This window comes from Lissotriton helveticus, chromosome 1_1 (assembly GCF_964261635.1).
Source record: "Lissotriton helveticus chromosome 1_1, aLisHel1.1, whole genome shotgun sequence".
NCBI classification, from domain to species: domain Eukaryota; kingdom Metazoa; phylum Chordata; class Amphibia; order Caudata; family Salamandridae; genus Lissotriton; species Lissotriton helveticus.
Window position 1 is genome coordinate 917995023 of NC_136057.1, and position 26298 is coordinate 918021320.

General features: G+C 44.2%; 1 protein-coding gene across 1 annotated transcript in view; it reads right to left on the minus strand.

Annotated features, from left to right (window-relative positions):
- Window positions 1-26298, minus strand: part of TMBIM4 (transmembrane BAX inhibitor motif containing 4) — a 102719-nt gene that overhangs the window by 2841 nt on the left and 73580 nt on the right. The window contains exons 5-6 of the mRNA XM_078676342.1: window positions 2233-2350; window positions 1517-1562 (exon numbers count right to left, since the gene is read on the minus strand). Of these exons, the coding sequence (XP_078532468.1) occupies window positions 1517-1562; window positions 2233-2350 (164 nt within the window). The remainder of the gene's footprint in view (window positions 1-1516; window positions 1563-2232; window positions 2351-26298) is intronic.

The window sequence follows — 26298 nt, forward strand, 5'->3', positions numbered from 1 at the left end:
TCGACATACGGGCATGGAAATATTCACCCCGGCTTACTGATATTATGCCAGCAGCTAGGGGAGGTGTTTCGCACAAGATGGTCACTGCTGAGATTGGGCCCTCTTCCCTTGGTACATCTCTATGTTTATTTCCTTCTGTTGCCAACGAATGCTAGATATAAATGCGCTGTATAGATAAGCTGACACTGTATGATGTAGACAGATATGTAAAAACAAGATCATTGATGTGTCATTTGTTAAAGGGCCAGGATTATTTATTTTCTTTCTCGCCTTTCTCTCGTCTTATTTTCTCTAGTCTTTAGCTTCTTTTATTGCTGATCTAGTATTCATGGTTATGAAACTTTCAATAAACAAATAAAAAAAAAAAGATAATCACAAAAGTACACCCATTGATAAATGTCCTAGCAGTAGTTCAGATTTACGACTTGCATTAATTTATAAAGATTTATAAAAGTAAGCTATAAAATATTTGTGAACTGCATTTTAGCATTAGCAAACATGCATGCGGAAATTTCTCATGCGTAAATATGCTGAGCATTTACATGTTCACTTTTCTTCCAACCCCTCTTTTCACAACCCTGGAAGAAGTTTTACTTCTGCCCTTCTCAGGGTGTAAATTTCCAACCTTTATTAGTATGGAAAAAGATTAGACCCCGAAAGATTTGCTTGCTGCTGCGTCGAGACCCAGTATGTAGATCTGTGGAAAGGTGGCAAAATAAGTGAATTGCTAATATTCAAACCCTACTATAGTATGGACCATAACATAATCAGACAGGCTGTTATCTGAGCTCCTATATAAAGAGATCGTCGCCATAATTTGTCGCTGCACTATGTGGCACCAAAGGGACAAGTGATTTGTTTACAGGACAAGTAGATTTATGAAGCAACCTGTCCCATGGACAAGCAGATATTTGAGAGATATCCACACCCCTGTAAGGGGTGATCCTGATGATATAATGGATTTAATTAAGGAGTAAAGTGAAGTTTGCAGGGTTTTTGTTTTTTACTTTTTTTTTGATTTTTAAATCAAGACCTGAAGAAGTAAAATTTACAATTCTGTGCTACAGTTTCTCTATAAGCAAGGACAGAGGTCAGGAAATATTTTTCCACTAGCAATGCAGGGAAAAGTTGATGCAACATGGCACAATACTGTTTCGTCATGCATAAACTTCATTTCCCTATTTCTGGGCAGGTGAAAATCAAATTGTAGTCTCAGCTTATACAATTGGATTATATCGACTCTTAGAAGAATGAGAAATTATAACTCAACTATTCGGGGAAGGTCACAAACCTTTTAACCTGCTGGTAACAAAAACATAGCAAACATTTCTATGGATTTTCCATCTCGAAGTCTGCTGCATAAAGTATTCTTTTTTTCCTGGATTTCCTCCAGAAATTCCACTTGCTTTTTTCTTTTTATGAACTTGGCTAAGTTTACAAAAAAGTTCAGAAACTTGATAAAATCAAACTGTGCACACTCAGTTGTAATATTAATTGAACAGTATCAAAATCTTACCCTCAAGAAACTGGAAATGATTAAAATCCACAAGCCTGCGAAAAGTCTGTAAACAAAATATTGAAATTAAATTAGAATTAGAGTTTGCCTTTCTAAAACCATTCAACTGCATAATTCCAAGGACATATAATCAATTACAACACAGCAACAGAAGCAATACATAAGACTTTAGGGAGCTAAATTACAGATAGGTCAATACATATATTTTGACCGGGTGCCACATACAGGACTACTCAAAGTGATGCTAATTATACTATTGTTCACTGAATCAATACTATAGTTTCCTGTGTTCAAGGTCTGCTAAAGAGATGTGTATAAAAGGACAGCTTCAACACTGTGCATTCAATACCATCTCATTCCCTTTCTTTTTCTTCCAAAATAGCTTACTTTATCATGAATCTACTGCTACTTTAAGCCATTCAAAGCTGTTAAAAGTGAGCTGAAGTCATGATTAAGCCAATTCTTGTCTGCTAGGTAAACAAAGAAGCAACAAACATCTATATTTAACTGGTCTGTTTCTTTCCTTTCTATGATGAGCTTAATTTTACTACTAAAAATAAAAGGAACGATGTTGCAAGGCTACAACAGAGTCCATTAAAGAGATTAACAAATAAAAGGAGCAGTTTCAGGAAACTCCCTTGTCGAAAAGGTTTTTATAGAAACATGCAGAATCAGTAGATTAAGGAAAATGTATGAGTTTCAGTGATGTTACCCACCCAGCTCCGAGCTTGCTGAAGTCTCTCTTAGACTGGAAGGTGTATGCAGTCAGGCCAAGAAACACAGCGGTAGTGAGGATGAAAGCCTGTAGAACCACTGCTACTTCATAGAAGGTTACTGAAAGAGAAAACATTGATGGGCATTAATCAAACAAAGATGTCTTCTACCCCAGAAGTTTTTTACATACATTTTAAATCAATAACTGTTTTAGGGGGAACCTTTGCTGCCTCCGTTGTCCCTGCAACATACCCAGATACTGGCATCCACACAAGTGAGTTATTATCTTTTCCCACCAACCTTTTCAAACAATACTATATTACAAATCAGTAACAGTCTGCTTCTACTATAAGAATCCTTTCGGCTAAGTTTGCTTTATATAAATACAACTTAAATGCCAACATGCGATCTGAAAGATTAAGTACACACTTAAGTCAAAAGAATGGCGCAGTGTATGCTCAGTTATTATTGCATGAATCTGACTACATGGAGCAGGTATGTCTAGACATGGCCTCCATGTCCGAGCAACACACTGGTTCAGAAGTAACTTAACTGACTACACTCAACAAGACAAACATAAATGTGGGATTGATTGTTGCCTCACGTAGAGATGCCAATGTGGTGCAGTATGACAGGCGGCTGCTTTCAAGGCAGAGATCACCTTGTTTTTGCATACAACAGGCCAACCCTTGTATTACACTGCAAAGGTCAAAATTATGTAGTGTCATAAGAAGTGCATACGTTTAAAAGCCCAAGTAGGGATGTAGGTATGTATGTATTCATGAGTGTGGTATTTGTATACTGCAAACAGAGTCAAAAAGCAGCAGAGTGATGTACAGGGTCAAAGGCAAGCATACAGACAATAAGTGATAGGAAAGGTTGCAGTGTTCACGGAGCAGAAGTATACTGTTATTGCCGTGTGATGCAGTGATCTTTAAAGAAGTGCATCTTCAACTTCTTTCTGAATAGGAGTAGCCGTATGATGCTCCTATTGGATGTTGTTCCAGATACTAGGTGCACAAATGAAAAAGGCCTGCTGCCTTGGTTTTTCTTTTTCACTCTTCTTCATCTCCAGTCTGATGCAGGTGTGCAGAGAGCCACCAAAGACGGTGAGCTTGGCCTCAAGATAAGCAGGTGTGCTGGTCATGATGGCTTTGTAAAGGATGAATTTGATCTTGAAAATGGTGCGGGCCAGCAATGGGAGCCTATGGAGCTCCATCAGGATGGGGATGAGGTGAGAATATTTCTTCAGGCCCTGGGAGAGAAGTGCTGCAGCATACAGGGTGCCGTCAAGGGAAGCTAATGCAGAGTCTGGGAGGCCATGTATCAGGGTGTTACCACCATACAGATGTGAGAGTACAAGGGCTTGACCTGCAGTTCTGATGTCGCTTTCTGGAAGGAACTGTTTCACTCTTTAGAAGAGAGAGATGGTGTTTTATGGCCAGTGTTCCTTGAAGGTGAAGTTGGTGTCCAGGGTGAGTCCAAGTGACTTGGTAATAGGGGAAAGGATCTGGCATTAAGGCCAGAGCTGGTGACTTCGGAACAGGGGAATCAGGTTTGAATCTCGGCATCAGCTTAACATCCCGTGATACCGGGCCAATCACTTAATCTCCCTGTGCCTAAAAAACGAGTGTCCTTATGTAATAACTGGTGCTTTTTTAAAGTGCTCCAACCTTTAGGTTGAATTTGTGTTAGACACAACTTTAAAAAAAAAAAAGCCTTAAGTTGGGTTTGAAGCGGGCAATGTTTGGTATTAAGCAATAATTGTTCAGCTTCTTGCTCATTCTTTGCAAACAATAGGAATTCTGTCTTGGTGGGATTCAGCTTCAGGAAGGCACTGAACATTCAGGCATGATGAAATGCAGGCAGTGATTGCTGCACTGGAAGTCTACAGCAGAGGAGATTTTCAAACAGAGCTCTATATTTAAACAGCATACTGGTGAATTTTGATGCGGTCATCAGTGCATAGGGTCCTGAGGGCCTCTATGTAGAGATTAAAGAGGACAGGGAACACTAGGGAACCCAGAGGGACTTCAGATATGATTGTGATCTCTTGGGTCCAAGAGGTGTCCATGTGAACAAACTGGTATTGGTTGGAAACATAGGGGAAGAACCAGTTAAGGACACTGACAGGGAATCCCATTTGAGATGCCCAGGTGTGGATGAGGGTGGGCTAGTCAACCGAGTCAAAGGCATCTGAGCAGTCCTATCTACAAATGTAGAAAGTGTTGACAAATGCATTTCTACCCATCAAATATTTGGCAGTTTCTTATTTCATGCAGAGACAATATTGCATTTTACTTCACGTCACACAGCTGACCAAACTGATTAGCATTTGATTGTTCCGACAGGAATGCTTAATCTTTAATTATGTTTAGCCTATAGAAAGAAACATTTTAACCCTCCTGTTTGAGATCAGCTGGCCCCTTTCTTGATTTCTCATTTTAATATAATCACCATCATTTGGACCATTCTTGTTGACAACAATGACAACAGTCATGGAAGTCTTCAGTTAACAAGTAGCTCATCCACGTAATTCGCATTCATATCCTTTCATCAACTTAATGAATATCTTTGAAACACTGTTCCTCTGTTTTTTTGTCCTTTTTTCTCATGGCAGTGACACCTTCCTAAGAGGCCAGTTTGAAAATGTAATTCTCTATTCCTCATCTAGACAATAGTCTCACAAGTAACAAACTGGATTCTATATTTAGGATGTGGACACATTGTGAACTAGTGATATTCCATCAAGGATATACAGATAATATATATTTATCATCCTAGGGCATCACTATTATAAAGGTGGCAAACGTTCAACTGGTTATGGTTACTGCACATTCTATTAAAATAGAAGCACACAAATCAGTTCAATGAGAACACTGAAATAAAGATTTAAGAAAGAAACGATTGATAGCGGCAAACTCAAAAGCATCATCTCAAGTCTGTTTATGACAACTGATTCTTGCCAATCCGTTAATACACCCCTTGGGTAACAGTTGCTAAAAGTGCATCATTTGTTTAGGATTGGTAACCTTGTCGCATGACATCTAAGGCAGATTTTAGACACACAGTATGCTGGTGCATTGTGGTTTCGATGCTCAAGACGAACGTCTGCTGCATGGCTGCAAATACGAAAGAGGATGTGCCCAAATTATCAAAGGACAGTGTTATAGGTGTGCTGTTCCAGCCCTGAAATGTGAAACCCGTTTCATAGTTGTCTTAATCAGTTCTCAGTAAAAGGCATTTATATCTTTAAAGAAAAGTACTTCCATCATTACATTGTACAGTCAAAAATGTTTGTCACAGATATCTTTTTAACGTGGCTGCAGGAACTCTATTTAGTCCCGCTACGGGGGTTCTCGGGATTACCCATAAAGGTTCCCGCCTAATGTCCCACGTTTGCCTTTATGGTTTCTAATTGCTTCTATTATTATTATTGACCTGCGACCCAATTTAGTGAATAAACATGAAGGCATGCTCTGAAAGGTTGACTACCTAACAATAAAACAGTCCACCTCTCAAGTGGGTGACAACACCCCCACTACAAAGTTGTGTAGTTGGTCTTTGTTCAGTGGTCACAAGCAGCTTCAGAAGTTCATACAAAAGAGATGGAAAGGTAGAATCCTACCAGCATACAACTATCTTTCAGGGGAATCTCCTTTGAAATCATAAGACGGCTAGGGAGGACAGTGGCAGTGTCTCCCCGATCCCCTTGACGCCAGATAGCTATTACAAGCTTAACTAAAACTGGACCAAGCATTTTATGTTCTGAAATCTGGATATTGATGTCTTAAATATTGCACAACCTGAATAGCTTTTAAAAATAAATTTGTATCGCCATTTTTAAAACAATTTTTCACGCTGCTGGGTGCCACTGGGGTGATTAAAACGTACTTATACTCAAGGAAGTCTGCTCGATGTTGTAGCCTGCCACCCCGGTCCGACTCGGCAATTAGCGCCGTAGAGCGGAGGGCGGACAGGTAAGAGCGAGACACTCACTCCACTTCCGCTAGCACGAAGCGGGTAGCGGTCTAGTCTTCCACAAGGTGGTGCTACTTAGCCCTCTCGTCGCTCTGAGCGCGCAGTGAGATGAAGGAGTGTGGTGATGCGCAGTCATTACTGACAGATCTTGCTTTACTTGGTCTTACACAGAAAAACATAGGCCCAACACATCAGGCAGGGCATACCCTGGATCTTATTTTTTCGAATACTTCAAACATCAACTGCTTCCCTCCTACCCAGGTAAAATGGACAGACCATTTTATCGTGGAATTTAATACATTAAATCTAGGCACAGTTCTCCCTCGACCTGTAGCACTGCCCAATACTAGGAGACAATGGCACAAGGTGACCTCTGAAGCTTTCCAAGAGAAGTTTGTTGAGCCTTCTCTTGATCCTACAGAGGGAGTTGATGTGGCATTAACTAAATACGATCATGCCATTCGCACAGCGGTAGATGCTATTGCCCCTGTGAGGGCGTTTCATCCACGTCCTGCACATAAACAGGAAGTGTGGTTTTCGGAACATCTACGCTCCTTAAAGCAGGCCACCAGAAAGCTGGAAAAGGTCTGGAGAACATCACACAAAATGGAGGACAGAAAAGATTATTGGTCAGCTCTTACTTTCTATCATAAGGCTATTCGGGCCGCTCGTAAGAACTACATTGCGTCTCTTCTTTCAGTCGCAGGCAATGCTCCCAGGGCACTATACCAGATACTTCAATCCTTTGTGAAACCAGTAGCTTGTGAGAGTGTTGAACTTTCCTCACAACAGCTATGCGATGAAATATCGCAATTTTTTACAATGAAGATAGATAAAATCTATGATACCATCGTCAATACCAACCGGCTTTCTATGGGAGGAACATCATCCCCATTAGCAGAAGAAGAAACATGCTTAGCCACTCTCAGTGCATTCCCTCTTATTTCGTTGGAGGAGGTGCAATGCCTGGTGAGTCAAACTAAGAGTGGCAGCTCTTTGGACTCTATTCCAGCTAAAATTATGCCGGTGGTGATTAAGACTCTGGACACAGGGATCCAGCGCCTGGTGAATCTATCACTGACTGAAGGCCGAGTGCCCATGGCATGGAAAAAGGCATCGGTAAGACCTATTAGGAAGAATACTACAATCCCTTGGACGGATTTGTCTAATCTCAGACCGATATCCCTACTTCCATTCATGGGAAAGCTCACTGAAAGACATGTAAACAAGCATCTTTCGAGCTATATCGAACAGGCCGGCAGTCTAGATCATTCGCAATTTGGCTTTAGGCCGAAGCATAGTACTGAGTCGGCACTACTGTCAGTAACGGATGATGTACACATGTACCAGGACAGGGGTCATGCAGTAGTCCTGGTGCTGATCGACTCGCCCGCCCCTACAGGCTGACGTCAGACGCCGAAGTCGAGAGCGGTGGGACAGACAGGGTCGGAGAACGAACATTCAGTCGGCAGAACCAGGAAGTAAACCTCCTGCACCAACTTTGACTTACTCGCGATTTTCCTCGCCTAGGAGCTATCTTACAAGCTTGAATAATCTGAAAAAATCCCGCCTCGAGAGTTACAGTCCCCCTGAAAAAGAAAAAAGAATACTGTTGCTCAGCAAATGCTACATTTCAGTACAGGACAGTTTCTAGTCCAGGTCCTGAGGAGAACCCTTCAATAACACGTGGGTTCGAAACGCGTTGACATGATACTGGAACAAGTTTCAGGAAGGGCATATCAGGACTTCAATTGTAGATAAAATTCAACCTGATTTTGAACCTAGTAATTGCAAAGTTCCAGTATAGGTAAGCGAGCAGGCTAGCAAATACATCAAGAGGTCCCCTGCTTGCTTGTAGGTTGTATATCAGGACTGGTGACTTAAACATTTAATGAAAATAGGCAGTTCTTGTCTGTGTTATTGTATTTATTGTATATTTGTAAATATGTCTCATTCACAGTGATTGTATATTTTATGTTTGGAAAAGTGTAATGTTTATGTGAATTTTTGCTACTGAAATGGTATTTTTCTTTAGCCATATATGAATGAAATGTTGAAAAATGAAAAAATGAGTAAAAAATACTAAATCACAATTGTGTCCACTTAGATTAACTGGGTAAGTGGTACTAGACTTTGCCGTGATAAATAATCTACCTGGCCAATATTTTTTGTTGTTTCAATTTGAGTGGTCTAGGCCAGATAGTAAATAGACACAAGCCTTCCTTGATTCCCTTGTTAAATCTGTCGGCAGCGTTCGACACTGTATCACATAAGATTCTGCTCGAACGACTTGCTAAGATCGATCTTGTGAGTACAGCACTGGCCTGGTTAAGAAGTTTCCTATCTAACCGGACTCAATCGGTTAGTATGGGTACATTTAGTTTGGTGGAAACCGAGATTACCAAGGGGGTGCCACAGGGCTCTTGTTTGAGCCCAGCTCTTTTCAACATCTATGTGGCCCCCCTGGCTAAAATCTTGAGAGAGTTCGGTTTCATCCCAGTATCATACGCGGATGACACCCAGCTCCTGTTTCCTTTTAAAACCCTTACCGACGAAGTGAAAACTTCCTTTTGCAGCGGCATGAAGGCGGTAGCAAAGTGGATGTCATCTAATTGCCTACAGTGCAACGTAGGTAAAAGGGAGGTTGTAATTTTTGGGGAAGCAAAGATTTTATGGACACCAGACTGGTGGCTGCAAGACCTTGGCCCGGTCCCAGACCCTAAATTGGTTGTGAAGAATCTAGGAGTGCGCTTGGATTGTGAACTTTCTTTTAAGCAGCACTGTAACATCACGGTGGGTTCCTGCTTCCATGTCATCGGACTGTTGCGAAAGGTCTTCCCTTTGCTACCAGACTTCACCAGGAATACCTTGGTGCAAGCTCTGATACTTAGTCGTTTTGACTATTGTAACGGCCTTTTGCTGTCAGCCAATGATGGAGTACTAGCCAAACTGCAGATGATTAAAAATACTGCTGCCAGGCTGGTATTAAATGCCCCGCCCAGAACACTGTCTAAACCTCTCTTGGATAAACTGCATTGGCTCTCAGTCCGCAATAGGGTAAGATTTAAGACCTGTTGTTTAATACATAAGAGCTTAAACGGACTAGGGCCATCGCATTGGAGAGATAAATTCATTCCATACAACCCGGTTCGGTCCCTTAGGTCCAGCAACCAGCTTCTTCTGAGAGTGCCTGTTGCTAGAAAGGCCAGACAGGGAGGCAAAGCTTTATCTGTAGTTGGTCCTATTTTATGGAATAAGCTTCCCCTTGAACTGAGGCAATGTTCTGAACATCTAAGCTTCAGAAAGAAGCTCAAAACCTTCCTTTTGCAGAAGTAACTTGCTATCCACTGACCGCTTGAACATGCTTCTGGTGTTATGGGCGCAGAGATACTCCGGTAGGAGTGATTCAAGCGCGTTATAAACCCACAAATAAATAAATAAATAAGCACTGAAAGGTCTTACCCACATGTGACATTCTGAAGTATAAGTATTGAACAGAGTAGCAAGCTCATCCTTTAAAACTGTGGCGGAAAGCAGGAGGAAGTATGTTCTAGGCCAAAGTGATTTCTCTGAAAGGCCTGACATACCACGGCAAAAGCCCTATAATCTGACTCAAGACAATAGTGTCTTGTGAAAGTGTGTACTGATTGTCACATAGCTGATTTGTGGATCTCTGCTATTGGAATGTTGCTAGTAAAGCAGGGGTTGCATATTTTCCTCCTCTAGAATGAACATTGGGTCAAATGGACTTTCTAGCAACAATTTAAGACACCAGAGACAACCAGTCAGGAATTAGATTATTTGGGGGTAGGGAAACTTGTCCAAAGAGGCCCATAATTTACAAACAAATGTATTATTTTAAGGGTATCTTTTATCTTGTCAAATTACCATTTTAGAACTCTCCTAACGTACCATAAACAGAGAACTTTCTGTAGGGATGGGAAAGGTTTTGATAGAGCATTGGGAGAGAAACAGACTGGCTAAAATAGAGGTCCATAGTACCTTGAAGATTGGTTGGATGTGTTCAAACACAGACTGGCTTAATGAATATGCTACTTACCAGTATGCATCTGTTCTTGGCATAGAGGTCTGCAGAGTGGTACATTTATGAATAGATCGCCATCTGGTGTTGGGCTCGGATGATTGCACTTGTTTTTCTCTTGGAGAAGTCTTTTGTCGTCACGAGGCTGGTGACTCCTCCCTTGGGTGATAGTGCGCATGGGCATCGGCTCCATCCTTAGATTGTTTTGCCATAGCAGGGTTAGATGGAGTAGTATGATAGAATACAGAAAGAGATGCCCATGTAAGTGTATCTAAATAAGATAATGTTGGAACAGACACAGGTTTCCGGGGAGGTAGGGAGGGCATGTACCACTCTGCAGCCCTCTATGCCAAGAACAGATGCATACTGGTAAGTAGCATATTCCGTTCGAGGCATATGGGCTGTAGATGGTACATTTATGACTAGATTACACAGCAGTTAACTCCCTAGCGGTGGTCACCAGTGTCTGTTGCAACAGTTTGAAATAAAGCTTTTAATACAGCCTGGCCCACCTTTGCTTGTTGTGTTGCCTGTACATCAACACAGTAGTGTTTTGTGAAGGTATGCGGTGTAGACCAAGTTGCTGCATTGTTAATGCCTGTAACTCACTCACTCTCCTGAGGTAGGTAATGGCTATAAGGAAGGCCACCTTCCATGTAAGAAATAGTATTTCACACCTATGCATAGGTTCAAAAGGTGGCCCCATTAGTCTGGTGAGTACTATGTTGAGGTTCCAGACTGGAGAAGGTGGTAGTCTTGGTGGGATAACTCTTTTGAGTCCGTCCATGAAAGCCTTAATTGCGGGCACCCTAAACAGTGATAGATGTTGCCTGTTTTGCAGGTATGCTGCTATAGCTGCAAGATGTACTCTAATGGAGGTGTAAGCAAGGTTACATTGCTGTAAGTGTAGTAAGTAGCAAATAATATTTTGTGTAGATGCGTCCAGAGGGTTGATGTTGTTACTGTTACAGTATACAGCAAACCTTTTCCACGTTGCTGCATAGCAGGCTCTGGTGGTGGGACGTCTTGCTTGCTTAATAATTTCCATACAGTTTGGAGGTAAATTTAAGTATCCAAATTCTAAGATCTCAGGAGCCAGATCGCTAGGTTCAGTTGTTTGGGATCTGGGTGCATTATTTCTCCATGGTTCTGTGTAAGGTGCATGGGTGAGATTCTTAATTTTTGGTGTGGCGCCTGTGCGAGTTGGTGGAGCGTGGTGAACCACGGCTGCCGTGCCCACGTGGGTGCTACCAGTATCATGGTCATTGAATGCTGTTGCAGTTTTCGAACGACTAATGGAATTAGTGGGAGAGGGGGAAAAGCGTATGCAAATTTGTTGGACCAATTTATCCATAATGCATTGCCCTGCGACAGGTGGTGTGGGTACCTGGATGCGAAGCTTTGGCATTTTGCGTTCTGATGAGTGGCAAAGAGATCTATCTCCGGTTGTCCCCATCTTTGGAAGAATGGCTGCAGTATTTGGTCGTGCAGTTCCCATTCGTGTATTTGTTCTGACTCTCTGCTTAAGATGTCTGCTATCTGATTCTGAACTCCCGGTAGGTGTTCGGCTAACAGATAGAGGTCTTGAGGAATGGCCCATCTCCAAATTTCCTGCGCTAGTCTGGATAGTTGGAGAGAGTGTGTCCCCCCTGTTTTTGAATATAATACATTGCTGTTATGTTGTCTGTTCTGATCAGGACTGCTTTGTTGAGAATATGCATTTGAAAAGCTTTTAATGCTAGGAACACTGCTAGTAGTTCTAGATGATTTATGTGCAGTCGTTTTTGCTGTACACTCCATCTCCCTTGTACTGTGTATCTGTCCATATGAGCTCCCCATCGGGTGAGCGATGCATCCACCGTTAGCACCACATGTGGAATTGGTTCTAGGAACGACCGCCCTTTGGAAATGTTTGTTGTATTCCACCACTTCAGAGAGCGGTGTGTGCGGTCGTCTACCAACACCAGATCTGTAATCTGACCTTGAGCCCGATTCCACTGTGTTGCTAGACATTCTTGAAGCGGACGCATTTGTAGTCTGGCATATGGGATCAGCAGTATGCAAGAGGACATCATCCCTAATAACTGCATGAACACTCGAGCTGTTAATGAGTGTTGCGGTTGAAATCTTTGAATCAATGTGAGCATTGTTTGAATCCTGACTGGATTGGGGTATACTCTGGCTTTTTCTGTATTTATAGTAGCCCCTAGATATTGTTGAACCTTGTTTGGTTGCAGGTCGGATTTTGTGTAGTTCACCAAAAACCCTAGCTGGTGCAGCAGTTGAATTGTCTTTTGTGTGTTTTGAAGACATTCCTGTTGTGACGTGGCCTTTATTAGCCAGTCGTCCTAGTAAGGGAAGACATGTATTTGCTGTCTTCTTAGGTGTGCTGCAACCACTGCTAGGCATTTTGTGAATACCCTTGGTGCTGTTGTGACACCAAACGGAAGGACTTTGAACTGATAATGTTGTCGTTCTACTACAAACCTGAGTTATTTTCTGTGGGCTTTGTGAATTGGGATATGGAAGTAGGCGTCTTTTAGATCCAGTGTAGAAAGAAAGTCCCCTTTCTTCAGTAAAGGAAGTACCTGTTAGAGCGTGACCATGTGGAAATGTTCCGAATTTATGTATGCATTGAGAGGTCTGAGGTCTAATATTGGCCTTAGAGATCCGTCTTTTTTGGGAATTAGAAAGTATAGAGTATACTCCTGTTCCTTGTTGATGTTGTGGAACCTTCTCTATGGCATGCTTTTGTAGCAGTGATAGTACTTCCTGTTTTAATAATGTCAGATGATCTTGACTCATTGGACGCTGTTTGGGAGGGATGTTTGGTGAGGTAGCCGTGAGTTCTAGGCAATACCCATGTTGGATAATTTGTCTCACCCACCTGTCTGATGTGATGTTTTCCCAGACAGGTAGGAACTGTGATAGGCGTCCCCCGACCGGTGTTAAATGGTCTGGGGGGAGCTGTATGAAGTCACTGTTTTGGGATAGGAGAGTTGCGGTTGTTGTTGTTTCCGCGACCCCTACCCTTGTTGTTATTACCTCTGTAACTGCCTCTAGAATTCCCTCTGGGGATGATTGCTGGCTTGTGCCTGTATTCTTTGATCCGCCTCTATAGGTGGACCTACGAAAGGAACCCCTCTGAGCTGACTGTTGCAATGCTCCCATTGACTTAGAAAAAATGAAAAAGGACACCGAAACGGCTAACGCCTCATCTGTACCTGAGCCGAAGAGTGTTTTCCCATCAAAAGGCTGGTTCAATAAAGAAGTTTGTACCTCCTGTTTGAACTCTGAGCCATGCATGTCTTCTTTTTTTTTTTTTTAAAACCTTTATTGTACAGAGAAGGCTCACAAATACGGGCCTACAACCCAGCGGGCCGGCCACCACAAAGAAGAAACAGTGTCCACTGCACCGAATCGCATACAGAATATCACAACAAAGCATACAGGAAATAAGGGCTAAAAGCCATATAGCAACCAGCAAGGACAGGATATGTGAAGGTTGATTTTCTAATATAGAGATGGGAATGACAGAATAATAACAGGTAGGAAGTCTCGGAGGGCCGGGGTGGGCCGCGAACAAGCCGCATTGGAAGATACAGGATAACGCAATAATGACAAACACATATCGATAAAGGCAGAATAGGAGTCCCGCCAGAAAAACATTGGCAACCGCCGTGCAGCGCCCACCCACCACAACAAGAACATATCATATCAAACGAAATCGAAAAAAGCCCAGCAAATAAAGCCCTCCGTCACACAACCCAAAGAATAAAGAAAAAAAAAACCCACGAGAGGGGGGAGGAAGGAAAGAAAGAGAGGAAGAAGGGGACAAAAGGGGAAAGGAAGAACGCCACCTCAAGCACGCGCCCCATGGCAAACGAGATCGGGAACCACAAATCGGTATACAGAACCAGTAGTAACCGGAGCAAATTTACGTAGTGAGCCCCAAGTCACTGTAAGACCAAACGGTTAGTGCAACAAAAATAACCCACCCAGGGGGACATATGCTGAGACCGCGCCCCGAAAAAGAGGACACACAAGAGCCATAGAACCAAGAATAAGAAAATGAGGGGAGAAAAACCCCAAAGAAATGACAGCAGGGCAAACTGAATTCAGCCAACCATCAGCAGAGGCACTTCCAGAGCAAGAAGGGGGGCCACCAGAAGAAGGAGGATCGCAAGCCCCCTAATGCCACCGGCCCCGTTCTCCGAGTCCGGGCGGAGGCACTCAAAATGGCCGGACCGGAGAACAAAGGGGGGGGGACAGGCCACATCCACGGTCAGCCCCGTCAACGAAAGGCAGCGCCTCCACCTCAGGCCGCGGGACCGTCTGATCAGGCCAGAAAGCCGCGACCGGCCTATCTGCACAACCGCCTCGTCGGCCGAGCCCTCTGCACCATCAAAGGCCGGCCATAGCGTAGCGCCCCATCCGGGCGCCGCCGAGGAGACTCAGGCCAGTCCGCTTCAAAGGCCCCGAAGCGGGCAAAGGCACAGCTCCGGAACCACGGCACCCAGAGACAACCGGAACAGACGGTAAGTGCCTAGAGATCGCCGCAGATCCACAGCGTAGCAAAAATTGTCTTCCCGGGGCAGGATAAAGGCAGGATTTATGTTTCGAACAGGAAAGTAGACGGAGCCGAGCTAAAGCGCGGCCATCTCGGACGCGAGCTTGGCTCCTCATGTCTTCTTAACATGATACTGGTGTTTATTGATCTTGCTGCAGTGTCTGCTGCGTCTAATGCGCACTTAATGGAAGTGTTAGTTATAATCTTCCCTTCTTGTATCAGCTGATCTGCCCTCTTTTGGTGTTCCTTAGGGAGATGTGTAATGAGTTTTTCTAACTCATCATAATGAGCTCTATCATAACGTGCAAGTACCGCTTGAGTATTTGCTATGCGCCAGCTGTTTGCCGCTTGGGATGCTATTCTTTTGCCAGAGGCATCTATTAACTTGGACTCTTTGTCAGGAGGAGGAGCTTCTACTGCTGTTAGTGAGTTTGCCCTCTTACGAGCGTTTGAGACTACTAACGAGTCCAGAGGTATTTGCCCCTTAATAAATACTGGGTCTTTTGGGGCTGCCTTATATTTTTAGTCAATTCTTGGGTTTAACACCCTAGCTCTCACAGGATCTTTGAATATGTCTGATGTGTGAGTGAGGAGACCCTTAAGCATAGGTAGGGTCCCTGAAGATTTCGGTGCAGCGGGTAGTGTTTCTAAAAGGAAATCTTCTATCTGAGGTTCAGTATGTAAATCTACCTTGTGGTATTTTGCTGCCCTATTAATCAATTGGGCAAAACCCAAATTATCATCAGGAGGAGAGGGTTTTGAGGGATACAGGTCAGGGTCATTATCATTATCTGACACTGCGTCATAATCCTCCCATGGGTCTGTGTCTTCTGGGATAGTATTGTTATCATCCCTAGGAAGGTCCCCATCCCCTGTGTCACTTTCTACATCTGTTTGAGGTGTAGATGGGCGTGGTGTAGAAGGTGGAGGAATAGCTGGCAGAGTATGAGGAAGAGGAGAAGAGGGTGTGTCCATAGGCTGTGGAGAAAGGGGAGGAGTTGTATTTGTCCCCATTGTTCTCTTTTTAGGAGGAGGAACTTTGTCCTCCAATGGCTGAGTCTTCCTCTTTTTAGGTAGTTTTGTCACCACCTTGTCAGTTTGTGGATCAATAAACAGTCTTTTGATTTGGATCTGTTTGTTGCTCCTGTGACGGTACCGAAGTCTTTGGGTCTGAAAGGTGCTTTTGCTTCTGCGTCTCAGTGTTATGTCTTTTCGGCACAGAGAGTTTGCTCGAGTCCGACTTTTTCGGTGTCGAGGGAGTCTTCGACGTCGAAGCATGTTTCGGTTTCGACATGGAATGTTTCGACTGCAAGCTCTCCTTGGTATGGAGCTTCGGGGTCGATGTCGATGTCGACCGTTTTTCGAATCAGACATAGTGGGAGGCCGAATGTTTCAGTTTCGTTGTCGAGCCGGAAGGCGGGGCGTCGGAAACTTTTTTCGGTTGTCTGAGCGGGCTCGAAGGCAGGTTCGACACCAATTGGGGTCGGTTTTTCGGTAAAGGGACATCGTCACTCACGGTTTGATGAACGTCGACTTCTTCGACTTCAGACTCGTCCGCTTCCGACCCTGACCCGTCCTCATCTTCTTCCTCCTCCTCCTCAGGGTGTTGGACCTCGAACAGTTCTGGGATTGCATCTGACTCCATCCTCGACATCTCGTGTCTTCGGGCTCGACTGTTTCTAATCGTCGACTTGGAGGAGAAAGCCGCACAGGCTTCACAGTCCCTGGATTCGTGGTCAGGTGATAAACAGAGGTTGCACACCTCGTGGAGGCCCTTGTGTGGGAATTTAGCACCACATGCTGGACATTTTTTGAACGGAGTCCTTTCCATGGACTCCGGGCTGGACTACATCGAGATAGGCCTCCCGGTCTCGTCGACGTAGAGTTGGAATTTTTTCTTGTTGATTTCGAAGCGCGTCGGAATGTGAATGAACTCGCGCTCGATAAACAATACCGTCGAATTGGAAAGGGAATACGCGCCGAAATATAACTCTTTTCTCGAACTCGATCCGGAGCGCTGCGATCCTCATCCGAACCCGATGGCGGAAAAAAACAATCCAAGGATGGAGCCGATGCCCATGCGCACCATCACCCAAGGGAGGAGTCACCAGCCTCGTGACTACAAAAGACTTCTCCAAGAGAAAAACAAGTGCAATCATCCGAGCCCAACACCAGATGGCGATCTATTCATAAATGTACCATCTGCAGCCCATATGCCTCGAACATAGAGATTCTATACTATCTTGAAGATCGGCTGGATGTGTTTTCATGACCATCTAACTCTTATGGGATATTATGTATGGTTCACGGGAGCACAGTGTTTGAATCCAACTATCCATGTATGCTAACATGATTGGTACCAGTAAAGCAGCCTTCCACAAGATAGGTGAACCAGTTTAATGAAAGGATCCATGAGTTTAGAAAGGACTGAATTAAGTTCCTAGGGACCAGAAGGCATCTCCTAGAAAGTCATTAATGATAGGGGCTTGTCGCAGGGATTCCGTTCTCCTACAGAACTGCGCACAGAGATTTGGAACCTCAGTGAATTAGGGTGGCCCAAAACTCACCTCAGTACCCAAAACCCCCTTACTGAGATAGCTACAGTGTCTCATTGGTCATAACAAACTCCCAATGTTTAGACAAACCAGAACATGAACTTACGATACCTCAGGTCACGTGGAACACATGAACACTCTTTCGTTATACAATCATTTCAAACCAGAACGTGGAGTAAATGAGGACACGTGCACATTTGAAATATTTATTTACTAATGCCGTTTTCTCAAACGCAGTATCTTAGATAATACAAGGAAACATATTATCAGAAGCAAAGTTATCAGCATAGTTACTAGTCCATAAAAAGCAAATGGTGACCGCATACTAAGATGCTGTAATGAATAAGGGTTAACACCACCTATTTCTCACCCTCCCTAACTAGCATATTATATTAATATCTAAGAAGGTCTCTTTGGGTTTCAGCAGGGCGGGCCCATACCTCAAGATCCTAGTATGAAGAGATCACATCAGCTTCCACCAGCTCTCTCTGCAGGCGAACCGCATCAAGTGTGTGTGTGTGCTCTAAGCAAAGCAATATAAAACGAGCCTAAAGCCAGAATTTGGCAGGAGTTGCACTTATGTTATGTCTATGAAGGTGCGGAGATCAGACCTCACAACACTTCTGTGTCGAGTTATCCTTGAAGCTTCAGCACTCTCTGTACAGACATAGTTTACTAAGCAAAGCTGATATCAGAGCAATAACATATTATTCTCGAGTAAATCACAACGTTCTTGTAGGTTGAAAGCTAAATCAACAATTAAGTGTCGTGTGCAGAAGCAGCAAAAGGAAAAAATGGCGTTTAAACATTTAATAAGCTCATGCTAACTTAACACAGTATATAGATAAGCAGTAACTATATGACACCCCCCATGATCCGAGCACGGATAAGATAAGATAACATAAGATAAGGGCCTCTTCATGAAAGCAGCGTTCAAGAACGATGAGCAATGTTATAATTTAAAAATTGATGGGAAAAAAATTCCATGAACCAACTCAAAAAATTCAGAATGGCAATGCTGTGTCCATCAGCACTCAAGTCAATAGATCTGGGAGGTGAAAAAATGCAAAGAAAAAGGTGTCATGATCAGAAACCAAGAAAGTTTTTAGGGTAAGACCGAATATGCAAAATATGCAGCAACAGCCTCCAACATGAAATCACAGTCTTCATCCGAAAACAGTTCAGCCATCCAATTCAAAAGAGGGAAAGAACATACGTGCTCTTCTAGTACCGGAGCCTCTATCACCATCAGAGGACAACTTGGTGGGTTTTCAAGAAAGCTCTGTGCCAAGAAATCTTGCGCTGTTGCGAGTATGTTCCAAGGACCCATTAGTCCATGCATCAATGCCAAGGCCATAATCCTATCGCCAGAACAAATCAACTCGTGAGCCACGACGGGACACATCAGCTGATTAAAATCAACGTCAGGAGATACCGTCTTGCTGAGACACAAATCAAGGGCCCAGTCAAAGTCACAGCTCAGGCAATGAAACACAGGCTGGACACAGGTGAAATAGGAAAATCGAAACGAAAATCCATATGCCGTGCTCAAAGTCGCAAGCGGCAAAGTGCCATAGTACTCAAGCATCCGGTTGCGAAACAGTGCCAGGAGGGGGTGCGCGGCTTCTTGCACAGGAAGGGCATCCATGTTTAATGAAACAAAAGATCAGCAGAACGCCTGCCGCTAGCGCCAGTAAAACGGGAAATCCACCAAACAGGCTTGAAAAAATAGAATGGAAGAAAGCAGGAATGACCCCAAATATTTTATCAAATGAAGTCACTAGACCGCTGCTAACTATCTTGAAAAAATGAGCCAGGCCGGTCGTGGAGGACGCGTTAAAAATTGAATGAACCAGTTCGCTGAAATGCAACGGTAAATCAGTATTTAAAAGGGCCTGAACCTCTGTACGGGTGTTAGCTATGTGAAGCACGAATGTTTCTCGAGCCGAACTCAAGGCCACTTCTTTTTGGGACAATAGAGCTCTTATTCTGCTCATGCCATTGAACTCTGCTTTCAAGGTTGGGATGCGCGGCCAGATGGAAACATCCCCGTTCCCATGCGTGGGTGGGTAAAGCACATTTTTGCAGCAAACTACACGCTCAGTTACTGTTACCACATAAGCAACACCTTTAATTAACCCGCAACAATCTTCATTATTTAAAAGTAAATAACTTCCGTTCCCCAGTAAGGTAAAAGTCGGGATGATTGCTGGAACTGGAGTCCCTTTTAAAACACAGGCTAAGTTTGGCCGGTCCTGGTTACAAGAACCGTGCAATTGTATATGCCTACACATTAATGAGTGATCTGGGGTTTATGTACACTCCTCCCCATTGAGATAAACCTCCTTTCCGTCTTTCAAACATCTATACGTAAAAGGAAAGGACCAGACTTCATGGAGAAACGCACTACATAATGGTTCATATCGACCTATGGCAACATATCGCATACAATTCGTAAATTTATACAAAGCATAAGGTAATGTTATCAAACCGTGGATAAGCCACGTTACAGCGGTGGCCTCTGCCACAGAAAAAGGCAAGGACTCTAATCTCTCAATATGTAACATTGAAAAGGAAGCATCTCACATGGAAAGCAAGCGCTGCTTGTCAGTTAAATTAAAGGGGGCTAAGAGAGAGGAGACATTCATGTAGGTCCATGGCACCTTGCCAGACTTAAGTGTTTGTAGGGTCCGCGCAAATTGCATGATAGAACGCAATTGATTCTGACCATGGTACAATACAGACACTACATCCTGCACAATATCCACTACAGAAGACACAATATTATCTAACGTGTAAATGCGGGAAGAAAACATGTTAATACTATTGTCCACCACAGCAAGCACTTTTTAGGTTTCGCCCTGGGCGTTGCAACTGCGTAGCAGTTGCTCCGCCCACGGCGAAACCTCATGATCCTACATATCGACTTTGGTTCAGCCTCTGTCTCCCATTGGCTAGCTCCATAAATGGAGGCTAGCCATTGGGAGACAGAGGCTGTCAATCACGCTTTCTCGAGAAAACGCAAATCGGGGGCGTTGTTCGGGCTTTTTTTAAGCCCCGACCCTTTGTCCTGGGCCACGCTGTCATTGGCTGCCGGCCCGGGACACCCCCGTGACGTCATTCCCCGGGCCGCGCTGTGATTGGCTGGCCGGCCCGGGACCTGACTTGTTTAAGTTCTTCCACGTTGTAAGGATGCTAACCTTCTCGGTGGCGATTTTGATTATGCTCTCTTCTTCCGGGGTTTGTCACATCGCTAACATCTGTGGTCATTGTCGAGCAAACTCCGCCTAGGAGGGAACTTCACGAGAAGAGAGGTGAAGTGTATGGCCTGCCCGGCGCACACAGTGTGGCAGTGCCTGTACCCCCAGGGTCCTACGACTTTTCCTGTCATACAATGGGTGCTCCTTTCACCTGCTTCTAATGCACAGACCAGTTGTGCACCTGGCACCTCCCTCTGAAGTACCTGTCACACCCTGTGAGCAGAGGGAGGTTCAAGTACCACGAAGTGCACGTGTCCTCTCACCCCACGCCTTGTATGTCTAACAAGGAGTACTCCTTGGTCTGTATCGTATGTCATTCGCCCCCTCATGCGGCGCTGCTTATCCGAGCAGCAGCGACTGTCCCCCACCCCCCTCTGTCCCATAGGTCCGGTCTGTTCCACACAGAAGCATTGCCCCGGTCACCCTGCCTCTCCGCTGCCTGTCCCTCGCTCAGGTCTGCCTTCCATGCTCGCTCTGGAGCGCCTGTCGCGCCTTCTCTCTCCCTCCGTCCTCGCTCTCACCGCAGCCCTCCGTCCTCCCTCATTGTTGCAGGCTGCCGTCTTGTGCAGCCTCGCCCCGACTCAGCCCAGCTTCCAGGGGATCCCCGGCTCTCCGGTAGATGGGGTGGCCACCGTGGCCTGCCGCACTGCCTTCACTCTCCACTCGTTAAAGTGCCGGTGCTCGTGGCTTCGAAGGCGACCCATTCCCGCCATTCGCCCAGTGGACGGCCCTCAGCAGGGCTCAGCCCATGGCTTGCTCCTGGGCCCCAGCGCAGGACAGGCTGCTGTGTATCCCGCATCACCTTGCGGCAGGTACGTCGGGGGCGTCTGCACATGTTTGTTTGGTCCGGGGCTGCTTTACAGACATTCGCCGGCCCGCTGGTGAAACCGGAGTCTGTCGAACTGTGTGACCCTCTACCATAATCGAAGCCACAGGAGGGCACTGGCAGTGCTGGGTGTTGGTGGTAAGCATTCTGCTAGCTACGAGCGCACAATGACTCACAGTGCAGGCTGACTTGTCTCCAAATGCTTACATAGATTAATGCCACCCACCTTCTGTTTGGCACCCATTTTGTCGATATCAGAAAGATGACTGTAAAGCTTTTGGGGTATAGTCCCTGTTGGTGGAACCTGCCTGGTAGAGACGTGCAACGTGGGAACGGCATTGGCACAATTAAAGTCAATTATAGGAAGCATTATAGTAGCAGGACGACGATAAAAGGATGCGTGCCTGTCTCTAACGACACGGCAGCCGGGATTGCTGCATTGGTATCACATATATCGACAGTTGTTTATCTGTGCAGCGCCAGAGATGCAGGCCGGTGGCTGGGCTGTGGCACTCTTCTGTGGGCACTGATGCAGCACATGTTAGTAGTGTGTAGAGCAGGGCGGTGTGCGAGGCATCCGACCCGACACACAACGGATTGTGTACTTTTAAGATGTATGTATGGTGCTGTATAGATGTTAGTACAGGAATGATGGCATGGAATGTTGAAGGATGCTGCTTTATGTTGGAAATGGGATTTGCGCAGCTTGAATCATTCATTGCTGGCTAAGATTATACACCTTGGAAATGCTTGTCTCACTACCGCTAAAGCAGGTTGTTGTGCCGGTCAGGATTGATGTGCTTGTGTCCCAAAAGAGTGCACGACTGCTCTGTGGTTCAATATGGTGGTGCGCCAGCAGAGAGAGCTGTTTCCAGCACAAAGAACTCAGCAAAGTGCTGCATGTAAGAAGTGGGTTTGCAGGCAGAGTACCAGTACTGGAAGTTCTGGATAATGCCACGCTTTGGTTGAGCACCACTATCAGAGGAGTGTGCCTGTGGTGTTTAATAAAGGATAGACTGTGTTTCTACTCCATCAGCCACCCGCCACCTAGGTTTTTCGGACACAGTACTTATGAATCTGGATTGTCAGTTCAAAAAATAACTTTAAGTGAAGGGAGAATACTGCCTTCTTTCCTAAGGTCCATTTGAAGTATTCTAAGGGTCGTGGACTTCGCAGAAGAGCCCATTTCCTCGCCTGAGGTGGAGGTGAAGCAGAGGTATTTTTAAGATCAATGGATTTGATGGTTGAGTTTATTCTGTCCAGTATCGTGGACGTATGCTTGGCAGGGGCGAGCCAGGCGTTGAAGATTTCGCTGCACTCAGGAGAATGATGTAGTTTGGCATCCAAGACTGGTATTATATGAAACTTTCTTGAAGACTGACAAAGTTGTGAATTGATCATGGCATCACCACTGGCTGTGTTTTTATCAGAAATGTAGGACAGAAATTGTTTTGAAGGTCTGAGGTTAAAAGCAGTTTATATAATTGAGGCAGCAAGTTGGACATTTTTGTGTCAGATATCTTATGTTTTTATTTATTTTTTAAACTACTGCTCAGCTGATTTTTGCAATTGTTTAGTCCTGTAAATAACCAACTTCATTATTAGTCAAGGCAGTGGTATTCAGTGTATTTTAAAGACTGAGTGCGTTATGCTGACATTCAAATCTATTGATTTGAAGGCAGTGTGTCTGGGCAGTGGTGGGGGTAGGCTGTGCGACTGGGCAGCCACGTAGTAAGGCTCTGCACCTGGCTGATCCCAGGAGCTAGCTCTGACACTGGACTATAATTATTCCTATTTTCCAGTCTGTCCTGAACTTCCTTCTGCTCTGGGTTCCCATATCTGTTTCCTGAACCTCTTCCCTCCTTCATGACACAATGCTATGTCAGCAGTACCTTCCTGGAACTCACTCTGTGCCCAGTCGAGATCAATGCCTGGGTTCATCTTGTCTAATCAAAGACTGTTGCCATTTACCTGTAAACATTCACTTTGTGTTTTTCTTTTTTGTAAGTACAACGCTTAGATTACCTGATTTTGAGATTATCGACAGTGGCGCAGAGGATGATCCCCTAACCATTTTATGTGGGTTCCTTCCCTGGCGCCTGGGTACAGGTATTTGAATCATTTCACTCATTCCCTATGTCTCTTCCATCTGGTAGGAATAACATTTCTTCCAATATGCTGTTTGAGCTTTGTATTTTGTGATGCACAGGACTTCTTACACTTTAACATTCTTTTGGGTAAATGCATAGGGAAGAATGGAGAGGTTAGTGTCATGAAACGTGAACTTTAAGTGCTTATGTGGTTGCAAAGGCCTGCTGTGGGGAGGACTGTATTGATGGGTCCATTAACTCTTGTATATTTGTTTGGATTAGTATTTGTAAAGTCCATTTTAGAGCTGCCATGCAAAAACTTAAGGCGAAAAGAAGCCATATACCAAAACGCCAAAATATAAAGCTCAGTCACAAGCTGCCAGAGTAGGAACACTCCTCTATAAGCTATATACAGCTGATGTCAATGCCGTAATCCCACAATACTGCGAAAGATCAGCTAGGCATCTGTGTGTGTGTCTGTGGCTCTGTGTATGTGTGTGTGTGGCTCTGTGTATGTGTGTGTGTGGCTCTGTAGGTATGTATGTGTGTGGGACTCTGTGCGGGTCTGTGTTTGTGTGTGGCATTTGCGAGAAATTAAGCTATTGGCATTGTAAATGACAGTGCCATTTATTTATCTGTTTTCAAAACCAACACATAAATACATTTTTTGTCATTTACAATGCCAATAGCTCTAACTTTTTCAAAGGCGAGACCGTTGCATTGTAAATGCTTGTTCTAGTTTGGCTTGATCTATAGCTCTAAGGCGTGTCGCCGCCTCAATCTGTGATGTCTTCCAGATTTCATTGTAAATAGCATATATCCACCTTTTTGATCTACTACTAGCCGGGCCTTTTATGAAATCATTTAAATCTACATCATCATTCAGCTTCGCAAGATATAATTTAACTGCAGACAATTTAGAATGTTTCAGCCAATTTTGACATAACTTGCCCACGGAGTAAGTCGTGACAGAATGTTCAGTTTCAAAACATGGATCAGGTCTGACCTGTTTAAAGCCATCAGATACACCCAAAAAACGGTGCTGGCATGAATCAGCACTTCTGTGCCACATCAGCCAACCCTTTGGATCCATACTGGATATGTTAAAGGATAAATTCAGCAATAGGGTCTGCAAGTCCCTAATCGAAAACTGAGTATAATTACTCCAGCCAGAATATTCTTCTAACTCAGGGATGGTTGGAGTATTCAATTTTTTATAAGTAGCCAATCCAAAGCATGTTGTCTGTGAAATAGAGGAATTCAAAAACAACATTTGATTCGGGATGAGACAAGCACGGTGCAAAGCCTCAGTGCCTTGTACCTGCCAGCTTTTAGAACCCCAAACAGATTTTAGGTCAATAGTCTCCTTCCATAATTCATAGCCGCCAACAGCCAGCTGATCAAGAAAGGACTTTGAGTACAATAATTTGGTATCGGTAAGTCTAACCTTGGACATAGGCTTCTGTGTCACTTTGAAATAAAAGGACTCGGGATTAGACTGATTGAAGTCAGTAAAATAAGTGTACTTTTTCAAAAAAGTACTTGAACTGCCTTGTTTAGCAGCGGGGCAATGCTCCCATTGCGTATAATTTACAGTATTCCTTCTGGAAGTCGTTTTATGTAAGAAGTGATTGCCAAAATGTTGAAAGCAAAACAAATCACCATAATTAGCAGATTCTAAGTACAAATCTTCAGCATCAAAGGCAGAATAGTATTTCAAATCAGAAAACAAAGACTCCACGGCCTGAAGATCCCAATCATCAGAACGTATGTTTTGTTTCACTACATCCCCCATGTTCACTCTAAGCACATTTGGGACATTAACAACCTCAGTGGGGCCATGAATTTGAAATCTAACGGCATCCCACACTATCCCATCAAGGACAGGCCAAGCAGTGATGTTAACAAATGTCAAGTCTCTTTTCAGTCTGTGTGCAGAATGCGATGAGGAAAGGGGGGGCCAAAGTTCCATTGAGATGTCGAATGCATGTTCGCTCCTCGACAGTGTCCATTCACAATTCGAAAAAAATAAAACACAAACCCAATTGAAATAAAAAGGTAAATTGAAAAAAGCACCAGCCAAATATATGTCCAAGGGGGTATTAAAAAATGTTTTTTAAATAAACTGGCATAAACTGCAAACCGTGAGGGTCTCTTGGAGGCATTGGAAACAGAGTCAAACGAAAATCTGGATTCTGTGGCCAAACGGGTCTGCAGGTCAGGCATGGATAAGTCAGTGGGGTAAGTGTAGTCTATTTCATCACGGTCAGTACCAGGCAAAGTACTTAATAAAGGACTGGAAATTGCAGGCAATTCGATGGCCACTTCAGTTTCAGGAGTAGAAGCAGTGGCCAAAACAGAATTTCTCACAATGGAAGGACAGGAGACTGCCGGTGTCATGCTAAGAAGAATCGGCCATTCTGTGTATCTTGACATTGTCAATTAAGATAAACCTGTTTTCCTTACGACCAGGAAGTGGTGGTAAAATGACTGTTCTTGTGCCCTTCACTCCAAGGACTGGAACCGGAGCTCGATAGGAAGGACCAAATTCTTTCTTGTTATCGATCTTCTCTCGAACCAGTTCTCCAACTTGGGGTAGCCAGCCGACTACCGGGATCTGCAACGCAACATCCGATGTGGAGGGCAAATGTTCCTTTGCAAGACTGTCTCTGGTCTGTTGTAGATCCTGTAAAACAGTGCAATGTTCATCTACGTCAAAGGTTGTGGCGCGAACCACGCAGTCT